The 22,287-nt window shown below is 48.4% G+C and overlaps 1 protein-coding gene across 1 annotated transcript in view; it reads right to left on the bottom strand.

Moving 5' to 3' along the window:
• Positions 1 to 22,287, bottom strand: part of CSMD2 (CUB and Sushi multiple domains 2) — a 593,647-nt gene that overhangs the window by 287,714 nt on the left and 283,646 nt on the right. Inside the window, exons 7-9 of the mRNA XM_032877161.1 lie at positions 10,008 to 10,085; positions 4,885 to 4,972; positions 4,057 to 4,181 (exon numbers count right to left, since the gene is read on the bottom strand). Of these exons, the coding sequence (XP_032733052.1) occupies positions 4,057 to 4,181; positions 4,885 to 4,972; positions 10,008 to 10,085 (291 nt within the window). The remainder of the gene's footprint in view (positions 1 to 4,056; positions 4,182 to 4,884; positions 4,973 to 10,007; positions 10,086 to 22,287) is intronic.

Consider the following 22,287-nt stretch of genomic DNA (forward strand, 5'->3'; position numbering starts at 1 on the left):
TCTCTGTCAACATCAATTTGTGGGCACAAGAAACCAGGCCTCCAGGTCTCCTGGTTGTCAGTTTGGTCCTCTCCATGCTATTGAGTGGTTTAGTGTTTAGTGTTCCCTGGAGCCTCAGGGTTCCTTGGACGTAGCTTGGGGACTGTTGAAAGGGGTGAGGGAGGGGCAACCCTAAATCTCTTGCCCCTACTTCAAAGAAAGAAGCTCTATTTTATTATTTTTTATCTAATATCTATCTATTATTATTATCTATGTTTTATTATTAGGCTTCTGCAAATGCTGATTTTTAAATATTGGGTTCCATCTGTAAAATGATTCTGATGAGCTCTGTACTCTAGCACCCACTCCTATCTAGAGCTGAAGAGGATTAGTAGGTTTCAAATTTCCCTCAGTCTACTTTGGATGATCAAACTTGTCCAGGACACATCAAATTCGAAACTCTTTTCTTTTTCTTTCTTTCTTTCTTTTTGGAACTTATTTCTTCAGTGGGATGGAAAGAGAAGAAAAACCTGTGAATACCTAATTTCAAATTCCAAAATGAAGGCACAGTACCATATTGTTCACTCATTTCAATCACCGATCCATTCAGGTCATCCTCCAACATTTGTTGAGAACCTATTATTTGCCAGGCCCCATGTTTTAGCAGAATTAATTGTGTGGAAAATGAATATTTAAAATCAAATCATATTTTAAATGCATTAGAGGAAAAATAATACCACTGTTATTAGTGGTAAATCCTTTTTAGAATGAGATCTTTTGATAACCTGCTTATTAGTAGAGCTATCCTGGAATTCAAAGAGTTTTTTCCCTTTTTATTCTCAAAGTGGGGTTCACTTAGACTTCTATAAAAATTTACAATTATGATAATAATTCTAACTAATTAAAAACAAGAAATTTTTAAAAGAAAAGCTTTCAAAACTGCCACAATGAGAGGACCCTTGAATCTAATCTCTGTCTCAGCCCTTAGCCTTCAGGGAAGCTGAGGACAGGCCATCCAAGTCCAAACCTGGGAGGCTTTGCCTTGTCTCTTGCTCCCTTCCAATGACAGGGGGTTAGGAGGGGAGAGAAAACAGGAGGGGGAGAGAGCATTCTAACCTGAGCTGAGAAGTCCTTCTCTCTACCACAGTTGGCACTGGTTACCTTCTATAGAATGGCTTGTTTAAATGTCACCAGCATGAGGAAGGAGAGGTTTTCTTTTCCTAGTTCACGAGGGCCCTGTGGCTCAAAATGAGGCAGGAACCCACCCAGGGCCAGCAAGCTAATAGGCAGCAGAGTTGTGATCTAGATCAAAGTCTGTGTACCTCCCCAAACTGTGTGATTATGGTACGACTGGCCAAGACAGAGAGGGAACTGGCATCTAAAACCCTGTAGCCCTAGAGGCTGAGGAGGGGGGTACTCCCAGGCTGGGGGGGTGCGGGGGGAGGCCATGTGCAGATGGTGCCATGAGGGAGCCTTGCAGATGCTCCTGGATCATTTCTAAGTGAGCACTTTCAATCCACCACCTCCTCTAGGCCTCAAGGTAAAGCCAAGAAATAGTCATGTTCTAGAATCACTGCTTTTTAGCAGACAAAAAAGAGATTCAGAGAGGTGCAGGAACTGGCCCGAGGACACCCAACTACAAAGTGGTGGGAGTTGCATTTGAATGCAGTTCTTTTTCTTTTTTAATTTTTAAAATTTTTAAAATTTATTTTCAGCGTAACAGTATGCATTGTTTTTGCACACACCCAGTGCTCCATGCAATCTGTGCCCTCTCCAATACCCACCACCTGGTTCCCCCAACCTCCCACCCCCCGCCCCTTCAAAACCCTCAGATTGTTTTTCAGAGTCCATAGTCTCTCATGGTTCACCTCCCCTTCCAATTCCCCTCAACTCCCTTCTCCTCTCTAACTCCCCTTGTCCTCCATGCTATTTGTTATGCTCCACAAATCAGTGAAACCATATGATAATTGACTCTCTCTGCTTGACTTATTTCACTCAGCATCATCTCTTCCAGTCCTGTCCATGTTGCTACAAAAGTTGGGTATTTGGCTTTGTTTTCCACTATTTTCCTCTGCCTCCCAGAAGCAGAGGATGAGAGGAGAACAGATACATAAAGCTTAGCCCAAAGCTCAGTTAACAGGGTGGCAGAGAATTTAGAGTCTAGTGTGTCAAAATCACTGGACATAACCTGAATGGGCCACACAACACTTCTGGAGAAAAAGGTAAGCATGATAACTTGACTGTGAACTTCATTCCGAAATGCCAGTTCTTCCCTGGGCATATTCACGTAAACCACCACCCTTCCTAAAAGAAGAATCTTCTGCCAATGAAAAGGTTTTGGGAAAGACTGGATTCCACTACTGTCTAAAGGCATTGTTACTCTGGCTCCTCAAAAGAAATTTTGTAAAATAGATTGGCCCAGGGTCCTTTTTGTCCTCAGACATGATAATTCCATGCCTCTCTACACAGCTGGTTTCTTGGCTCCCTGGAATTGGGAGTGTTTGCGCTGATTATTCATTCATTCAATTATTCATTCAACATCTGTTATTGAAAACCTACTATGTGCCAGGCCCCATTCTAGGCATTCTTGCTCTATTGAGCCGATATTCTAGCGTGAGGATACTCCTTTTCTTGTCAAACTCATTCTGATTCACAAGATGTTTCCATATCCACAACTCTCAAATTAATACAAGATGGTTAGGGGAGGTACCATTATATAAATGGTAAGAAAATAAGGCCAAGGAAAATAGATGATTTGCCAAACTGCCCATGGCTAGCTGGTGGCAAAGCTGAGAGTTATATCTAAGACTTGGTCTTTTGTTTGATTTTTTAAAAAATATTAGCTAAGTGGAATCCTTGAAATAATATAGCTACAATCAGTGGGAACACAAAGTACATTACTAATTGTGGGTCATGGCCACCTCGAAGTTGAGTGAGAATGAATACATCCGAGGCTTCATTCAAAGGTATTTTCATGACCTTCTTCCAAGATTACTCAATAACACATTTAAAAAAAGGGAGTGGGTTTCAGCTCCAACTCGGTCCCTTCCTTAGTGTAATCATCATCCAAGTTCTTTCCCCTGGACCCCTCTCTGTGCATCAATTTCATCTTGGCACATAAGCCTGGAGAGAGACAAAGCATCTCCTTCTTAAATTGAACTTAAATTTATGGCGGGCAATGTACCTTCTCTTCCACAGGGGCCCTCAAAAGAGCAACTGTTGGCTTCGTTCACAATCTCCAGAGAGACTGCTCACTCTTGCACTCTTGCACCAAGAACTGAGCTCTGGTCATGTGCACAAACAGTGGAAAGGAGATGCACACAGAACAGAGGAAATGAAAAGCCAGCTACCGCTGCCCTGGGGGATGAGGCCAGGGGCTTCTCTACCATAGAAGCAGCTGCTGTCCTGTCCCAGGGAAGGAAAACATTCAGGTCTACTATTTTAAGATGTGGGGGACAGGGGCTCCAGCAGCCCAGCCTCGGGCCATGTGATGGCTGGGGACAGGGGGGCGGGTCTTTGTAAACAAGATGCCCAGGTGTGAGATTAGAAGAATCCCATGGAGAAACCTTCTGATATCATGGTCCACATGATTCTTGCCTAGCTAAGAACATTCTTCTCGAGGTGACAGGTCTGTGGATTACTGAGCACGTGGAAAGAAACAAAGGCATTGAGATGGAAGGTTTAGGGTATAAATGTGTTACAATGGAGGGAATCAAGGTAATGTTACAAAGGGTGACTTCCCTTCCACGTGAGGTGTAGTTGAGATGTATTTGTGCCATGAGCTAGCAACCTGCTTCATATGTGCCTCCCCCACCTGATTGTAAGGTCCACGCAGGGCAGAGGCCATGTCTCTCATCCCTACCTCTGTATCCCTTGATCCTAGCACAGGCCTTGGTACAGAGAAGGTACTAATTAAATGTAGTTTTAAGTTAGTCAATGAATGCAGAACCCAAGGCCTGGAACACAGCCAGTCTGGATGTAAGCCTGTACCCTCAGGGACCAGGAGCTGGGCTCCATCCTCCCTGCCCATCCTGGGCAAAGTTTCTGGCCAGCCTCCCTCTCCCAGGGCGCCCTCACCTCGGCAGACTGGCCTGTGGTCGCTCCAGGCCGCAAACATGTCGCTCACTTTCATACAGGTGATCCGCTTGGACCCTTGCAGGTCATAGCCCTCGCTGCAGGTGAACTGGACACTGGATCCTAACCTGGGAGACAAGGTGTTTCTGTGAGCTCAGCCCTGGGTCTGCCAGGCCCACCCAAGTCCTTCCCTGCTCCACAAACAAGCACCACGCCAAACATTATTTTCCCTCTGGCCCTTCATCTCTACTCCACTGTTGTATCATTTAAAATCTCCACCGAGAGGAACGTCTGCTCTTTATCTTTTTTTTTTTTTTTTTTGACCATTTAATGGTCTTAGGATTGAGTTAAAAGGTGACTTTGTGAACAAAAGAGCCATGCTCTGAGATAAGTACCAGTTAGGACAGCTAAGAGTGGGTGGATGGTACCCATAAACTTTAATGAAAATGGAGGATTATGGGAAGATAGTTTGATTATTAGAAACACTGCAAGATGTGCCATCTTGGGGCCCTAGGATCTCCAGATGATGGAGATATAAGCAGCTGCTGGCACGTCGTTACTGGTGAGGGCAGTTCCTGTACCCCAGGGATAGTTTTGCTGGGTAACACTAGCAGTCTGCAGCTCTCTCCTTCCCCTAAAGCCTACAGGCACTGGTCCCAGGAACTGGCCCAGGAAAGAATGCCAGAGGCCACAGTTCTTTTCCAAAAAGTGTCTATTCCTAAATCCATACTGTCCTCTGCATAGTACCTCTAAGAAGGCCAGCCCTTGTCTTCCCCCCAACCAGGTGAGCCACCCTTCTTTGCAATTAGAAAGTTCCTGAACAGGTCTTACCTGAAATCCGAGCCTAGTCTTTTGCCCCTTTCAGGTATGCCAGGGTCTGGACACATATTATGCCCTTGGGACACACCAACCTGAGTTACTACAAGGCAAAAAACAGCACAAACAGAGATGGGTAATCACAGGAAGGCACATCCGGGGCAGCGGCTCAGGGTGGGGGGTGGACACAGAGACAGAATGAGGCCCTGCCCCGTGGGGCTGTGGGGTTGTGGGGTTTCCTGGTTCAGGCTTCATGAGTGTGCAAGGTGGGGAGCTTCTTTTGACAAATTCCTTTGTGAGCAAAGTCCAAGTGAAATTCATCAAGGGCATGGGGGTTCGAGGCAGGTTCCCCAAACCAGCAACCACCCAGTTCCCTCACCCCACGCCAGTGGCCAGAAGTGGACAGGCCTCAGCCCCCCAGTGATCTCTTCACCCTGTGCTTTGGATCCAGGGGTGGCGACTCTAGATGAGATGATCACCCCCAACCTCAGCCCCACATGGAGAAATGACTCAAAGAAAGGTAAATAAAAGGTGGATGTGTGATCAGGAACAGTAAAGAATGTAAGAGAAAGCTGCAGTCTGAAATTCAAAGGAGGGCCGTTAGCTCAAATGTGGCTATTTCTGCCAAGAAACCTCTTCCCATCGGACTCTTCTCAAGCTGAGTAAGCAGGAAGCAGTGCATCCCCGATCCAACGCCACCGGCCAAGAGCACCACGCAGAGACGGCCCCCGTGGTGGTGCTGGCAGGTGGTGGGATGCTCTCACACTTGCCAACACCAGAGTGCTGTTTATACAACCATGTGCATGGTCCTCTCTGCCAAAGGAGAAGCCTGGTCAGGGGGCGGCGGATACACGGTTTTCTCCTGTCTCCAGTGAAGAGGGTAGAAGCCCTCTGGCCCCTGCTGGTTTACTGTTCTCGAGATGCTCATACTCATGAGGCTGGAGCTCTCTCCCACCTCTGGATTCCTGGCTTTCGGGATGACCAGGAGCTGGGGCCTGGCATACAGCTTGGCCAGAGGACTATCCATTCAAGGCCTTACCCATCCCACAGTCCCAATTGCACCCTCAAGACAGAGATGACAGGGAGTGTGGAACAACATTCTCTGAGTTACCCCATGTCCCTCCTACCCACTCAATGTCCCACAATATGAGCAATGGCTCCATTCCTCATTCATTCACCCACTCACTCATTCTCATACATTGGTACACAGCAAGTATTAAGTGAGCACCTACTATATACAAGGCCCTATTTTTGGACTCCATGGAGATACAACTGTCAGATATCAGATGTGACCACTGTCTTCCAGGAGCTCCCATTCAAGTAAAGATATGAAACAAGCAAACTGTAGAACCACAACAGGGAAGTGATGAAAGACGCAGCTGTAGGGAGGCTGAGAGGGAAGACCTGTCTTATGTTGCTGAGAGAAGCATGGAAGCCTGCCTGGAGGACATGGCATTTAATATGAGTCATCTAAGATCGTAGGATCTGAACACATGGTGAAAGAGGAATGGCAGTTTAGGGAGACAGAGGAACACAGGAAGGTGAAGTGAAGACATGGAAATAGAACTGGGGGTTGCCCAGTGTGGCCAGAATAGAAGAGAGGGTACCAGTGACATGAAGAGTGGAAGGTGAAGCTTTGGGGGTCAGAACTTTGAGGGGTTTAAGTCTGATCCTGAAAATTATGGGGAGCCACTGAAGAGTCCTGGGGTAAAAGGGGCCAGTAAGATGCTCGGTGGGGGTAGGGGGGCGGTGCCTGGGAGATCAGTTGGGAAGTTTTAGGATTGTCGAGGTGAAGGACAAGAGCCTGGCAGTGGGGACGGACATGAGGGCATGGGAATGGATGTGGCAAAGAAAGAGTCCCCAGGGCTCCTGGAAGACTAAAGTGTGGGAAGAGGGAGCAAGGGCATGTCTCACCTGGGGACTGTGGAGTCCTATCTCAGACTCTTGGAGCCTGGAGCTCATTTCTACAGTTAGAAGACTTGTGTAGACCCCATTCAAACCTCCAGGTATCCCAGAGGGTGGCTGGCCAAGGGAACCTGGGGATCTGGACAGATGCCACACAAGCCACACACCTGGTATCTTCTTGGTTGTGATGCACTGAGCTCAAGGCCTCTCAGGGAGCCTCTCCTTCTCCAATATTCCATATTGCCCTGTTAAAGCCAGTCACTCATGCCAGGCATGTCCCCCACTCCCATCCCCTTCCCAGTGAACCCTCTCTTTCCAAGGCTTTCACATCCTAAACTCAGCAACATCACCATTCCTGCCAGAGCAGGACCCCCCAGGCAGGGATAATGAGATGGACGTCCCACTTCCTGGAGCCTCTGTATTCCACAAGCAACAGGAAGGAAGGCAGTAACAGGGTCTCCAGGATCCCCTGGGGGTAGAAAGGCGAGAGAAGGCTCTGTTCTAAGAAGATGAGGATGCCAGTTCTGTATGCCAGTACTTACTTCAGTAAGCCAGCCTCACCACGATCCAGCCCCCCTAAGGACTTGTCAGCCAAGTGCTCACCTTCCTCCGGCCTGGCCTACCCACCCCTGCCCACTGGCCACACCCCTCCCACAGTCCCTGGAGCCCACCGCATGGGAACCATGCCGCCCCTGGTAGCATGTTAACACAGTACAGCAGTTTCCTGCCCTCTTGCCCAGTACTCACACCACCCAGGAAGCACGCAGAGCTAAAGGCTGTGGGATGAGGATGTGGCTGGACCAAAGAAGAGAGCCCACGACAGAACTCACCTACCCAACCCCAGCCCCGCACATGTGCAGCCAACCCTGACACACCCCCTTTCATTAGGCCCCTGGAAGTAAGGCTCAGGCACCATCCTGGAAGTCACCAGCCCGGGGTAAGTACTCACAGTCCCCCAAGACCTCTCTTCCTGGGAGGCCTGAGTGCCAGGACTTCCAGGCTCCCCGGGAAACAAGCAAAGATAAGTCCCCGTGAACTGAACACTTTATGTGTGAATGACGGAGTCAAGAGGGCTTTCCCCTCTCTTTCTTTAATCCCAGCCTCTCCAGCTGCATATGTTTGTAGCATTGGTTCGCTGTTGGCTACAGAGGGATGGGAGGAAAGGGAGAGTGGGCCTTACCCCAAGAAGCCAAAACATGCTCAGAAAGGCAGTGTCTTCCACCCAAGGTGAAGGAGGCAGGGACATGCGGGCAGTCGGGATTGATGGCCAGGACTTGGTGGTACCCACGGACCACCCAGTGAAGGCAGTAAGTAGGGTTTGGGATAGGTCAGGGGGTCCACTCTTCCCCTGAAGTTCAGGACATCTGTCCACAGGGAGTGTGGGTAGGCCACCAAGGGCCAGACACCTGCAGACATTTGGTGGCCTGCCTTCCACACAGTGTAGCCGTGAACCCGTCTGTCTCTGAGGAAACCTCAGAAGGGAGACCCGTGTCTTATAGTAGAGTGATGTGTATCTTTTTCAGAGTTCCTGCATTATTTCATGAGAATAAGCTTTCTTCATCTTTCTGAGGGAGTTTCAGGCACCTGAGTAGCTAATGAAACACATGCCCCCTCCCCCAAAGTGCACCCACAATATCACATGTAGTTTTTAGCCAGTTCACGGACCTCCTCAAGTCCTAGGTGAGGAAGGCCCATCCTAGATTCAACAGCACCCTTGGGAAAGGTTTTGTATCCATTTCACAGATTTGGAAACTGAGATACTAGTGCCTGGAGTAACAGAGTCACTTGAAAACACACAGGGCTAAAAACTTGCTCTCTCAGATCTGGGCCATGTCCCTGAAGTCTGCCGGTGTCTCCAGGGAAAACTCTGAAACGATCACGCCAACCTCAGTTCATCTCCTCTCCTGTGGCTACAGAAGGAATGAGACTGTGAGGGCCAGAGCCATGGCTCAAGCCTGCTCTGCAGACTCCTGGTTTAACCCTCGGTTCCCCTTGCTCCTTCCCCTGGCACCCTCATGCAGCACAGAAGCAAGGCTCCTGGCCGCCCCTTTGCCATCAAGGGCAGAAGGTCAGAGATGACAGTCCCCGGAGACTTGAAGGACCAGAGAAAAATCCCATAGCCAGCCTCAGTTCGGCCGGGGCCTCTCCCCCACCTGGTTCCCTGCCACATACATGGCACAGAGCTCTGGAACCACTGATGGCTGCTCTCCATCCCTCTCAGGAAGCACTTCCAGACCCTTAAGAGAAGTGAGCATGTGGAGGTGAGATGAAAGGAGAGAGTCAGGATGAAGCGGAGAAACTGAAGGAGCAGACAGCAGAGAGGATGTAGAAGAAGGAGGGTGGGAAGATTGGGAGAGAGAGAAGCAGAAAGGCAAAGGAAGGGCAGGAGAAGGAAAAGCAGAAAGCTGGTCATCTGGGCATCCCTAACCATGGAAGCCTCCCTACACTCAACTTCAGAATAAAACCTGAGGAGTTCTTGGGAAAATCTCCATTGCTTTCAAGTCCAGCCCTCCAGGGGTGGCCCAGAACCTTCCTGAACCCCTTCTCATACACTAGCCCAAAAGTCCCTTAGCACAGGCTCTAATCAGTTGTTTCTAGGGTGACATTCCTGCCCATTCCCCAGCACCAGATGTTCCCCTTTTAATCATTCAAACATCAATAGCAGAAACATGTTCTCATAGACAAAATCGCCCCATGCCCCAGCACAGAGACCCCAGCATTGACTGAGGGGTTGAATGCAGGAGCCCACCCTCTAGCCCAGCCAGGTCCAGGGACCCTGGAACAGGATCTTGCTCTGGGAGCTGCAATGGGGAACCTGCAGCTTCCAAGATCCCAGCTGGGGATAACTGACTCCTAGGCAAGGAGCAGAAAGAGGACTGTTTTAGCAGGTGGAAGTGATTCAAAAGGAAAAATAAATAAAGAAATGTAGCAGTAATGACTCCCTGGACTACAGTTACAATGGGAAGTGAGAGGGAAAGAGGATGAGGGAGGGAAGTGCAGGGAGGAGGAAGAAGAGGAGGAGGAGGTGGAGGAGGAGGAGGAGGCAAAGGTCAGACCCTGGGGCTGCTCACTGGCCACTAGGTCAGTGTGTCCATGTGCAGAACCCGAGACAGAAGGAGGCAGGATTGAAGGGAAATCACTCTAGCATCATCTGGCTTCCCTGCAGTCACAGCACCAGTAGGTCTGACCTCAGGCAAGAGGCCCGGCAGGCGAGTAGGCAGGCAGACACTTACACACAGATGTCTTCTGGCTGTTGTGTTTGCTGGGCATCAGCTTCACACCTCGAGACTTCAACTCAATTTGCTTCTTGACTAGAGAGGAGGTAAGAGGGAAAACCATTTTAGTTGTTATCGGTGACTAGGGATGGGGTCCTTCTAGAATAATCCCCACTCTTGGCTTGGGATATTCCAGGGTGGGTCAAAGCCAGAAATCCCTCCGGGCAAAAGGTGTACTTGATTGCAGCAATGCCCCCCAAACCCAAACACCCTCCCTATATCTTCACACTTTGCAATGTGACTTTATAGTTCTTCCCATTAAAAAGGTGGGGTATATTCCCTCACCTGTTGACTTTGGGTTCAGCAACTGGAATTTTGGAGGTCTTGATGTGTCTGAAGGCTTGCAAAGTACCTGTCAGATTAGGCTTGTCCTCTCACATCCCGACCATCCCTGGGAGAGATCATGGTTGGTCCCAGGAGGATGAGAGCTAGTTGGCTAGCTGAGCCCAGCCTATACTAGCCGACCTACTGTGGGCAGGGGAAGCAGAGTCCTGGAGGTCCCTGGGGGATGGTGCCTGGCTCAGGTGGTGCCCTGATGACTGAATTGGGTTCTGATCCCATCTCAGTCTAGTCCACAGCTCATCAGGAGTTTGCTAAAGAGCACAGAAAAGGCATCAGAGCCAGGATGCCACTGTTCCAAAGGCCAATCCTCTGAAGCCATCCACCTCCTTTCTGTCGGACTTCCTCAGGTCCCCAAGACATTTTGCTGGCCTCTAAGGGCTTCATACGTTCTCTGGGTATACTGCTCGATGCATCTGTCCCAGACCCCCAAGCCTTCTCCCTGCTGGCCCCTGCTGGTGGCTCAGCCCTCTCTGATGAGTACCCAGCAGTGGTAGCAACAACTGTGACCAGGCACTTCCTGTGTGCCAGGCCCTGGGCTAAATGCCTTTCAAGTTCTTTTATTCAGGTCAGCATCCCTGACTTGTCTGTTTCACTCACACCTACTACCCACACCCGATCCGTCAGGATGCCTCAAACACTTCCAAGTAGATCCCAAGTGCAGTTTCCATGTCTGCCATGGAAATCTCTTGTGATTCTCCCTGGTTGCCATGACCTCCCATCCTCCCTGCCCCATATAGCCTGTTCTTAATACAAGGGCCAGAGGGATCCTTTTAAAACATAAGTCAGACCCATGCTCCCCAAACTTTATAGCAACGATGTCCACATTAGTCAAATTATGGAAAGAGACTAGATGTCCATCAACAGATGAATGGATAAAAAAGATGTGGTATATATATATAATAGAATATTATGCAACTATCAAAAACCCGAAATCTTGCCATTTGTAATGATGTGGATGGAACTAGAGGGTATTATGCTAGCAAAATAAGTCAGTCAGAGAAAGACATTATCATATGATCTCACTAATATGAGGAATTTGAGAAACAAGACAGAGGATCATAGGGGAAAGGAGGGAAAAATGAAACAAGACAAAACCAGAGAGGGAGACAAAGCATAAAAGACTCTTAATCTCAGGAAACAAAATGAGGGATGTTAGAGTGGAGGGTGGTGGGAGGTATGGGATGGCTGGGTGATGGACACTGGGGAGGGTATGTGCTATGGTGAGTGCTGTGAATTGTGTAAGACTGATGATTCACAGACCTGTACCCCTGAAACAAATAATACACTATATGTCAATTAAAAAAAAAAAACAAACCCTAAGTCAGACCATATTATATCTCTGCTCAAAACCCTTCAGTGGCAACCTGCCTCTCCTAAAGTAAAAGCCCATCTTTCAAGTGGCCTGCACAATCCCATCTGCCCTCCCAGCATCCCCCCCGACCTTATCTTCAACCTTAATCACTCTTATTCGGCCACATGGGCCTCCCTGGTGTTCCTAAAATATGCCAAGTGTGTTCCTGCTTCTACCTGCCAGCTCCCTAAAATGTTCTTCTCCAAGGGTATCTTCATGACTCCCTTTTTCCCTGGAAGCATCTGTGCAAACCCCGCTTCCCTGCAGAAACAAATGCCTTCTCTGACCAGTGATTACAGTGACACCGCACCACCAGCTCCGCAGCTCCCTTCCCTACTTTACATCCCTAACTTTCTAACACACAGGATCATTGGTTTGTGTCCCCCCGCAATGCAACGTAAGCTCCAGGAAGGCAGGGATTTTTGTCTGTTTTGTTCACTGGTGCCTCCTCCATGCCTAGAATAGAGCCTGGTACATGGTGGGCCCTCGATAATCATTTCATTTGCTCCTTACACATCCATCGACCTTGACTGGTGGTTACTATACTTATGTGATAGATAATCACATGGTTTAAGTGATTTGTTATGGGTCACACAGCCAGGAGGCAGCTGTGCTCTTGGTTGAACCTTAGCATCTTCTCTTGTGACCTGCCCCCAAAGCCATCCCAGGGGCACTGTTGATCTCCAGAATCTTTCCTTTGCCCCAGCTCAGTCCTGAAAAACTCGTACTTGCTCTGCACTTGAGGTAACATGCCAGTCCCGAAACTAAAGCCCACAGTGATCAGGCATGTAAGGGCCCATCTCCCAACCCCCTACAACCCCCAGATCTGCCTATATCAAAAAGCTCCCAAAGGGTTTGTCCCCTGGCAAGCTGCTAAACTGAATGCCTGATCAAATTCAGTTACTACCATGGAGTCACTTCTTCCCAACGTGGATTCAAAGCCTTTTTATAAATGTGCATTACTCTCCATGTGTATCCAGCAGGAAAATTTCCAATGAACACTAACGTGGACCCATTATCAAACAGAGGTTATTAGTAGGGAAACATGCATTATTCAAGCCTAGCTAATACAGTGCAGCAGGGGGGAAATTCCTTGGATTCAGTCATCCCTAAGAGAACAGGGCTGGTCCCAGTACTGTGGGGATAGCTCGAGCTCTTCTCCCTGATCCCCTGGCACTGGGGCTGGGGTGGGGAGAGGTTGTCCATGACCCAGTGTGGTCCACTCTATAGGAGGTCTGTGCAGATGACTCTGGGCACCTGGCCAAGAAGGAGGAAGTAAGAGTATTCCCAGTTCCTCGTTTCCTATCCTAGTGTTCTCTGGAAGAAGGGAGGTGAGGAGGGGCCGGTGCACCATGAATGCCATTCCAGGGGTAAATTCTCCTTCAGTTTTCCCTGCAGCTGCTGAAGGGGGACAATGAGAGGCAAGTGGGCATGAGGAGATGGTTAAGAGGGAGCCCTTCTTTCTCTCTTCTCAAGGTTGCACTCAGGAAGAGGCTCCAGAAGGAATCCTTCTAATTTCTGTGCCCATCTACTTTACTTGGCCTTCCCCAAGAAGGGCTGTGTAACCCACCAGGTCAGTGCTTTATAACCCTTGGGCCACTGTTAGCAGTAGCTGACATCATCATTCTCCCCAGCAGGAATGAACTCTGTCCTTCCTGCTACTTACTGCAGGATGGAACTTGCTAAAGCGGTAAGAAGAAGTGAATGAGAAGGAACCTGAGAAGCCTCATGGGGCTTCTTAATTTACATATAAACCTTGGACTATTTACTCCTCTGAGTTGGTCTCAGAAGTTCATGGCCCGTGCTGCCTGTGAGGTGATGTCTGTAAGCACCACACAAAAGCCTGGGGAAGGCAGGGGTCCTGCTCTCTGGATGGTGGTTCCTCACGCCAACAACACAATCTCTAAAGGATATATGACAGGCCCAACTGGCCCAGGCCCAGGCTCTGGGGAGGGGAGCCCATACAGTGGACCCATACCATAGTGGGAGCTGATGAATGCATCAGGAAAGTGGTCTTGGCTTGGGGGGTAAGCTCTTGGCAAGATCCATATTAGTGGGGATGTGGACATCAAGAAATCGCCTCCATATATGCTGGGGCCTCAGTTTTTCAGCAATCCCAGGGAAGTTGTCACACCCTGAATTATAGACAACCAATTCGTCTCTTAAACAGTCTGACCAAGTGGGCGGTGAGTGATCAAGGAAAAAGGAACACTGTGGGAAATCAGTCACAAAATGAGCTTAGTAAGAGCTAGCTCGACAGACCAGGGCCAGGTAGAAAGCATCAGAGAACAAGAGGGCTTCTGCCTCTAGATCTCCACAGTATGCTACTGACAGACCCAATCAGAAAGGCAGGATAAAGTAGCAAGAACCTAGAGAATTTCTGGCATGTATCCATTCATTCATTTGTTCATTCATTCATTCACTCATTCAGGGAGCGCCCACAGTGTAGTGCCAATGATATTACACCGAAGTTCTGGTCTTTAAAATGGATCTTGTAACCGTTGATGCACCGCAGATATAATGGAGCCTGGGGCCAGCTCCACAGTCCTGGCCACACTTGTATGCACACCTCGATGCACATATGTACGTGCCTGCACACAGATCCACACATGCGTCTGTGTCTACAATCAGCACACCCACAGCAAATTTGTGCCCTTGGGTATGCGTGGCCCCAAACACTCACATACAAAATATAATTCCCTTTTGCACATGTTTTTGCACCGTGAACAAAAGCAGGACTCCCAGAGAAAAGTGCTGGCTTGAACTGGTTGATGGAAATCTTACTAGGTACATTCATCTCCTCCGAATGATAATGACTCCAGGAGACTGCCAGGCTGCTCCATTCATCCTTTATATTCTGGTTAATTACAAGACATTTCCCCGCTGTTGTAAAGGTTAGCGGGACACATGGTACACATTTAGCTAGAAGAATCTGGCAATACAAATTCCTTTCTAGTCTGCAGCATGAGTTATTGGGCTGAGCTAGCAGGAGACAAGGACCTGTTGGTGCAGGAGGGGAGGTGCTAAACCTGTCCCCAAGGCTCTGAGAATCACAAAGTGGAGGGAACCTGCAGCTTTTCCTCCTCCCAAAGGAATCAGACTTCCCTTCACAAGGCTGAGCCCAGGCGCTAATCCTGATCACTCCTCTTTCCCCGCCACTTGGCTGTATGACTGGCTGGACCATAACTTCATCTCCCCACACCTGTTCCGTCACCAAACCTAGTTCATTCAGCCTCAGAAAAAAATCATCCAATATATATCTTTCTTTCAGGATTCTAAGCCACTCTTGCCCTAAACCCTTTTTTGCTTGGATTTTATTCACCGATTCACTCTAACTCACCCCACAAAGTGTTGCAGAGGATGATCTTTTAAAAACTAGAATCTGATTTTTCCCTTAGAAAACTTGGTGGGTGTGCGCCCTGTCCCTCCCTTGTCACTGATGGCCTGCCTCTTGCTTGGCCACCAGCCCTGCACATACGCTTTCATTATTCACAGTTCTTTGCTAGACAAAGTCAATGTCTAGCACACTCGCTCCTTACCTTGCTCAGATTTATGCCAAAGATGGAAAATTTGCTGCAGATGCCCAAGATCTAATGCTTCAAGGTACAGACTTTCTAGCAGATGCTGAAGCACTTACTATGGAGAAGAACAGTGGAAGGAGCAGTGGTATGGTATAGAGCTGAGAAAGCCTCGATGTAACGGAAGTTAGGGTTTCGCCTGCCAGGTCAGTGGACTTGGTGAGGGATAAATATAAGACGATTGTGCCATCATTGACCAGGATGTTGCCAACACACAAATAAAGAGGCTGGGGTGGCATCACTGTTTCCACTGTACTGGCATGCTCCATGGCCATGGAAGGCTTTGAGAAGATGAGCAAAGGTGTTAATCTAATGGAAATCAGGAAAGGTGTGATGTTTTATGTTGATACTGCAATTCCTAAACTTATGAGGAGCCTAAAGCTGTGATAACTTCTGAAGACATTGCTCAGTTGGCTACAGTTTCTGCAAATGGAGACAGACAAATCGGCAATATCATTTCTGATGAAATCACAAAAGTTCAAAGAATATCCTCGCAATATGGGGCAGGAAAACACTGGACTGAAGCAGGAATCAAAGGCACAGAAGGTGCCGAAAATTACATATCTCCCTACTTGAATAAGACATCAATAGTTCAGAAGTGGAAATTCTAGGATACTTAGGGTTTCTGGTGTCCGGTCCATGGTACCCAGTCTTGAAACCACCAATGCCCAGTGAAAGTCTTGGGCTATGACTGCTGAAGATGCCCTCAGTACACTCACTTGGAATAGGGTAAATGTCAGCTTGTTGATTATAGCAACCCAAGCTTCAGGTTCTGGTCTCAGGGAAAGAACCAACAAAGCTTTTGCTACTGATGGTGTGGTATTTGGAAAAGAGAACCAGGCTCTGAATTTTCAAGATCATTTGCTTCATGATTTAGGAAAAGTTGGAAAGGTTATTGTAACGGAAGATGATGGCACATGCTTGCAAGAGAGAAGTGACAAGATTCAAAAAGAGAAATATTCAGGTAATCACTACTAGTGACCGTGGAGAAGAAAAGCTCCAGGGACATCTGGTGACCCTTTAGATGGCAGAGCTGTGCTGAAGGTCACCAGGACAAGTGACATGCAAGAGAATGAAAGGAAGGAGTAACAGATACAGTGAATGCTCCAAGACCCGTTGCTGGAAAAGGCGCTGTCTGGATGCCTTGCTTTGGCACATTCCCCCCTTAAATTCACTGCTCTAGCTAACAAAGAGCAAAAAACTGGTATAGCAACAATGGAAAGAGAACACTCAAAATGCCACCAACGACCATTGCCAAAAATCCAGGAGAGGAAGGATTGTCGATAGTTTAGAAAATAATGTACAGCTCCTCAGAAGCTGGTTATACACTATGCTGGGTGGCATTTTGAATATGGTGGAAAAAGAAATCATCAACCCAACTATGGGCAGTAGGATGTACAAAACAACTGAAGTCTGTAAGAAGTACTTTGTTGGGTGCTGCTGATGTGGCCTGTGGGTTAATCACAGCAAACCTCATAGTCGCTAGAATCCCTGAAGAAGACAAGGATCCTGGCAGGGTAGATGGCGGGCAGTATGGGAGTGGAATGTTCTAATTTCTAGACTAGTGCTTTGCCATTGTTAATAGGCTGTGTGGTGGTCTTCACAAACAACTTCTGACAAGTCAGAAAATGACCAGAAGAAAGATATTTAAGGGAATTTCTATGGCCATCAGTTGTTGGTTTCATGGCCTGGGCAATGCTTTTTGTTCTACCTGGCATGTCTTTTTCCCCTCTTCCCTGCTTGGCTACCTCTCACTGGCGAAGGCCTGACTCAAAGGCTACCTCCTCTCTGTGGCTGTGGCTCCACCTCAGGGAGAAGTCACTGCCCTTACAAGACTTCATCCGGGCGTCTGTTGAAGCCCTTTTTCTACTGTGATGTCATGTCCTGTTCTCCTAGCTATTTGTCCCCCAAGCTTACAGATCTGTGACCTGTGACTGACAGAGCCAAGCACACAGAAGTTTCCCTGAACTGTCCGGTGACTGAGTGGATGAAGAAATGACCAACTGTTAGAAGAATATGTGCTTGGAGTTCATTTCCTGGCGAAAGGACTGGGTTGCCCTTGAAAGCAGGCGAGGTGAGGGGTGCTGTATTTTGTGTTCATCCTGTTTTCAGTTCAGGCTCACTTTTGATTGAATTTAGAAGGCTGGCCTCAGGGGCACTGGGCTCTGGGCTCCTGAGCCGGGAAGCAGCAAGTCTGTGATTGGTGGAGGACACCTGGATATCCAGAACATAACAATGAGCCCGGCAAGGGTTGAGCAGCTCAGCAGGTGGACAGGAATTGGAGAGAAGAGTCGGAGCGTGGACATAGGCTGCCTGAGGCACTTTGGCTCAAACCCAAACAGAAGCTTGGGTTTATTACTATAAAAAGCATCTCGATGCATGCAAATTGGTTTCAAATGTTTGAGTTTCTTCGGCAGACAACTGATACTCAGTGTCTCAGACTTCCAGAAAGCAGAGAAGCTGATTCTCTCACTGTGGAGTATCTCCCAACTCCTGGTTCCCAGAGTTCACTTGACAACACAGGCAGTGAGAGGAACAGCAGAGTCAGGCTAGGATTTGGCTGGAGGGAGGGTCGAGCACTGGACAGTAACCATGATGTCGGAGTGACAGGCAGAGAGCCCACGGCTGAGGAGCCGGAGCCACCAGGTCTACCTGTCACTGCATAAGGGGTTCCTCCTATAACAGGGAGTAGAGGTGACTGGTGCAGTCTGAGGCCTGAGGGTTCCAATTCCTGAGCATCTGCCATGTGCCAGATATTTTAGCAAGACCTCCTTCAATTTCCACTAGCCCCATGGGGGGTCAATACCATTCCCTCTCTAGGGACCAGCAGGGCAATAGTAAGCTGGGAGGTATGCTCTCTTCCTTGCCAGGAAAGACCCTCACCAGTTGTGAACATAAGCCTCTGGGGGAATTTAAAAAGGCTCTTCTCAATGTCATTCCTTGCAGGCTTGAAAAGAAAGCAAGAAAGCAATTAGCACTGCAAGAAAGACTGAAAATATCCCTTGCCTGGAGGTAGAAGGATTGATTATATAACCTCAGTGGTCTCCCAGAACTGGAGAAAATTTAAGGAATTTCCATTTCTGTGATTGCCAGACATTTCAGGTACAGGAACCTGCAGTTACGCTTGTAGGTAAATGCCCACTACACAAAACAAATCAAAGAGGAACTGCTCTGGTTTAAGTTGATGGTGTGGGGGTGAACCTAGAGCCCCACCCACTCAGTCCCTATCAAAACAGCTGTGGGGAGAAGCCCTCCAGGCTCCAAGGAACCCACTTTGAAAACCACGCTTCCGGGCTCCCTCCTCTCATGTTACACACATTTGAAGAGGACTCCTGCCCTGAGAGGGGACCGGTGACCTCTGCCTCTACTTTGCCTTGAGTCTTCACATCTCTCTCTCCAGCCCAGACCCTTCTCTGAGCTACAGACTGACAGACCAGCCAGCTACCTACTAGATGGCCCCTAAGCCCCAATACGCCAATATTAATGTAGATCAACATGTTCCAAGCAAATCCACCCTCATGTGCCTCTGGCCCAGGCCACCTTGGTTAACAGTGTCATTTTTTCACCTGTTCCCTCAAGCTAGAAACCTAAAATTCACCTCTGAATGCCCTGCCTCCTTCCTCCACCCCTCTCACTCCCTGATCTAACAGACCACGAGTCCAGGCAGGTGACCGTGGGGAGGCCTCTTCCAGTCTCTCTCTGCCTCTGCCTAAAGTCTAGGTCCTTGGAGATTTCAGGTTCTCTGAGACTCTTAACTGTCCTCCCATTGTCATCTGAGAGTAGTCAAAGATCTTCCTGAAATGAAAATATGATCATGTCTCCCTTGTTTTTAAAAATTTTTTTTAAATAATTTTTTATAGATTTGTATTTATTTATTTGAGAGAAAGAAAGCATGAGCAGGGGGAGGGGCAGAGGGAGAGAGAGAAAAGCAGACTCCCTGCTGAGCAGAGCCCAAGGTGGGACTCCATCTCAGGACCCTGGGATCATGACCTGAGCCAAAGGCAGACGCTTAACTGACCGAGCCACCCAGGTGCCCATATGTTCAACTTTTGTTAACTCTTGTTAAAGACCTCTGATCTCCTGTCTTCAGTGCAGCTTCTCAGTGTTATCTCTGTCTCCCTCTCTGGGCTCGGAGCCTGCTGCCTTGACCGTTGCCCCGCACTCTGGATGGCAGGCTTCGAGCTGGGGCAGCAAATATTTTCGGGGAGAGGGGAGGCCAGAGAGTGCATGAGTTGGGCTGTGGGTCATGTCTCAGCTGTAGACTGCCCAGCTCTAGCCTGGTAGTGCTCCGGAGGCTCTCAACACTTCGTAAATGAATGAGCAAGGCTGTATTCCATAAACCTTTATTTATGGATGCAGAAACTTGTATTTCATACAGTTTTCATGTGTCACGAAACCTTCTGATTTTCTTTTTCAGTCTTTAAAAACGTAAAAGCCATTCTCAGCTTGAGGACCATATAGAAGCAGTCAGAGAGCTGGGTCAGGCCTGCGGGCTGTAGTTGGCCCAGCTCCTCCCTGGACACGCAGGTCTCCGGGGCTCCTCAGACTTAGCCCTTTCTTGCCTTCCCTCTACCTGGAATGTTCCTCACTATCTGTGTGGCATCTTTCTGGAGCCCACACTGATGTTGCTGCCACCTTTTCCTTTTTTTTTTGGCTTCTTTAAGTGCTTCCCGCTAAACTAATTGCTCCTTTATCTCTAATCCTAGAACCCTTTCCCAGGCCTCAATTGTATCTCTTATCTGGCTGCGCACAATTTATAGATTTACGCCTTTTCCTCTCTTTAAGCTGTTCTCCTTGACAGCAGAGCCTCGCCTAGCCGCATTCCCCTTTCTGTGCTGTCACATGACCATGTCACACCAAGATGCTTGAAATTCAGCACGCTTGCCCACCGTCTGACAGCCAGCCAGACTCACACTCACACTGGAACTCTGGTCCCCTGATTTCCCGAGGTAGCACTGAACATCCTGTTTGGCCAAGAATACCCCTAAGTTCTCAGACTGAGATGGGAATGGAATACGCCATGTTGTAGGTTATTCATTTATTTGTTCAATGTATGATTTGGTTTCTGGGGGTAAAAAAAAAAAAAAAAACAACCAACTGTTCATCAATCCATTTAGGGGTTTATAATGATTAGCCCTGAGGTGCTATAAATCACTTAAGACTAATTCCAGCAAGCTGAGGGCTGTGGAAACTGACCCCCTGCTGATGTGTCCCTAAGTCCAGTCCTCACACTTCCCTGTCCTGCCCTGAGCATTGCTAGAGCAAGGGGGCCCGCTGGTAAGGCTCCTAGCCTCCCAGAGTACACAGGGGGCCACAGCAGGGCCTCTGTTCCCCTGTTTCTCACTCCTTTTGGGTTGGCAGATGGGAGGCACAGCAGACAGGAGGGATAGAGAAGAGAGAGATCAGGTTACTGATTCTGGGCTCCTCCTCCTGCTCTGGTTACTGATTCCCAGGCCCCCTTCTCCTGCACTGTGGGTTGGCAGTGGTCAGACTCCTCAGTTCAGCTAGGTGACTTACCTTCTACTCCCTCTGCCTCCGGCCCCCACCCCACTACGGTGAAGGCCTCCCTGTTGCATGGTCGCTGAGGGCCTCATCATCCTTTTGGGGACCTTTAATCCCATCCTATCCTCTGTAAAATGTCCCATCACTAAACCTTCCTCAGATAGCTGGACAGGATGTCTTCTATCTCCTGCTAGGCTCCCTGACTAAAAGCTATTTTTGCCAGGCTTTGGGGCTGTATTTGCAAGCCACCAAGCAGATTATTTTAGTCATTTCCAAGTTTCCTTGCCTTCAGAGCAGTGGTTCTCAATGGGGGGGTGATTCTGTATGCGGGGGTCATTTGGCCACGTGTGGAAACTTCTTGGTTATCATGACTGTGTGTGTTGAGGGAGATGCTACTGGCATCTAGCATCTAGTGGATGGAGGCCAGGGATGCTGCTGAGCACCCCAAAATGCAGTGGACAGTCTCCTACAACAAAGAGCTCCCCATGCCACAATGTCAACAGTGCTGAGGCTCAGGAACCCTGCTCGAGTCACCAACTGAATTACTAAATGATTATTGCATATGCTTGCATTATGTGCCCCCGGTCTGGAAAACACCAGAAAAAGAAGTTCCCAGGGTAGAATCATTTATTAGCACAGTATATATGCCACCATCTATAAACGTGAATACCGCTGGCGTGCAAATCCCGCCTCCCGCACTCCATCGATGAGAACTCGGGCCAGTTACGTGGCTCTTGGAAACCCTGGCTCCTCGTCTGCAGAGAGGGGCTAAGAGGAGGACCTCCTTCCCACAGCCACTGTTAGGACTGGGTGAAGTAGTAAATGCCAGAAGCCTGAAGTGAGAGAAAGCCCTCTGGAAACACTGGCCCACGGGAATGAGCAAAACCTCCTCAGAGCTGTATTCAGGGAGACAGAAGAGGATAAGATAGGGCTTGCTTTTGAGAAGATCATCACTAAAGCAGATTTTCAGACTGTGGGTTGTTAGCTGCTGTAAACTTGTGAAATTCAATTCGAGGCTGCAGTTAACATTAAAAATGGGAAATTTTCAGGGTGCATCATGTTTCCTAAGGGTAAATACCACTTGGTGACATTTTCTTTTTAGTTCTATAGATAGATGTGTGTACTGGGTTGTGTTGGAAAATGTACTTCTTTATGGTGGGATGAGATTAACAAATGAAGTTTAAAAGCTACCAGTTAAATAGGAAAGGTAAGACACTTGAGGCACCATTCAGAGAAGGCTCTCTGCTTTTGCAGAAAACTCACACGAGCCTGTGAATGGATTCAACTTCACCACTTACAACCTGTGTGATCTACGTGTGTTGGGCTTGTTACTAAACCTCTCTGAGCCTCAGCTTCTTCAGCTGCAATGTAGGAATTAAAAACACATTTTGCCACTGCGCTGTGGGGGGGCCCCAGTAGGGCAGTGGGGGACAGGGCCTCGTCCAGGCCTCCTGCACAGCAGGCA

Source organism: Lontra canadensis, unplaced genomic scaffold (assembly GCF_010015895.1).
Source record: "Lontra canadensis isolate GAN:19392208 unplaced genomic scaffold, GSC_riverotter_1.0 scaffold60, whole genome shotgun sequence".
In the NCBI taxonomy this organism is placed as follows: domain Eukaryota; kingdom Metazoa; phylum Chordata; class Mammalia; order Carnivora; family Mustelidae; genus Lontra; species Lontra canadensis.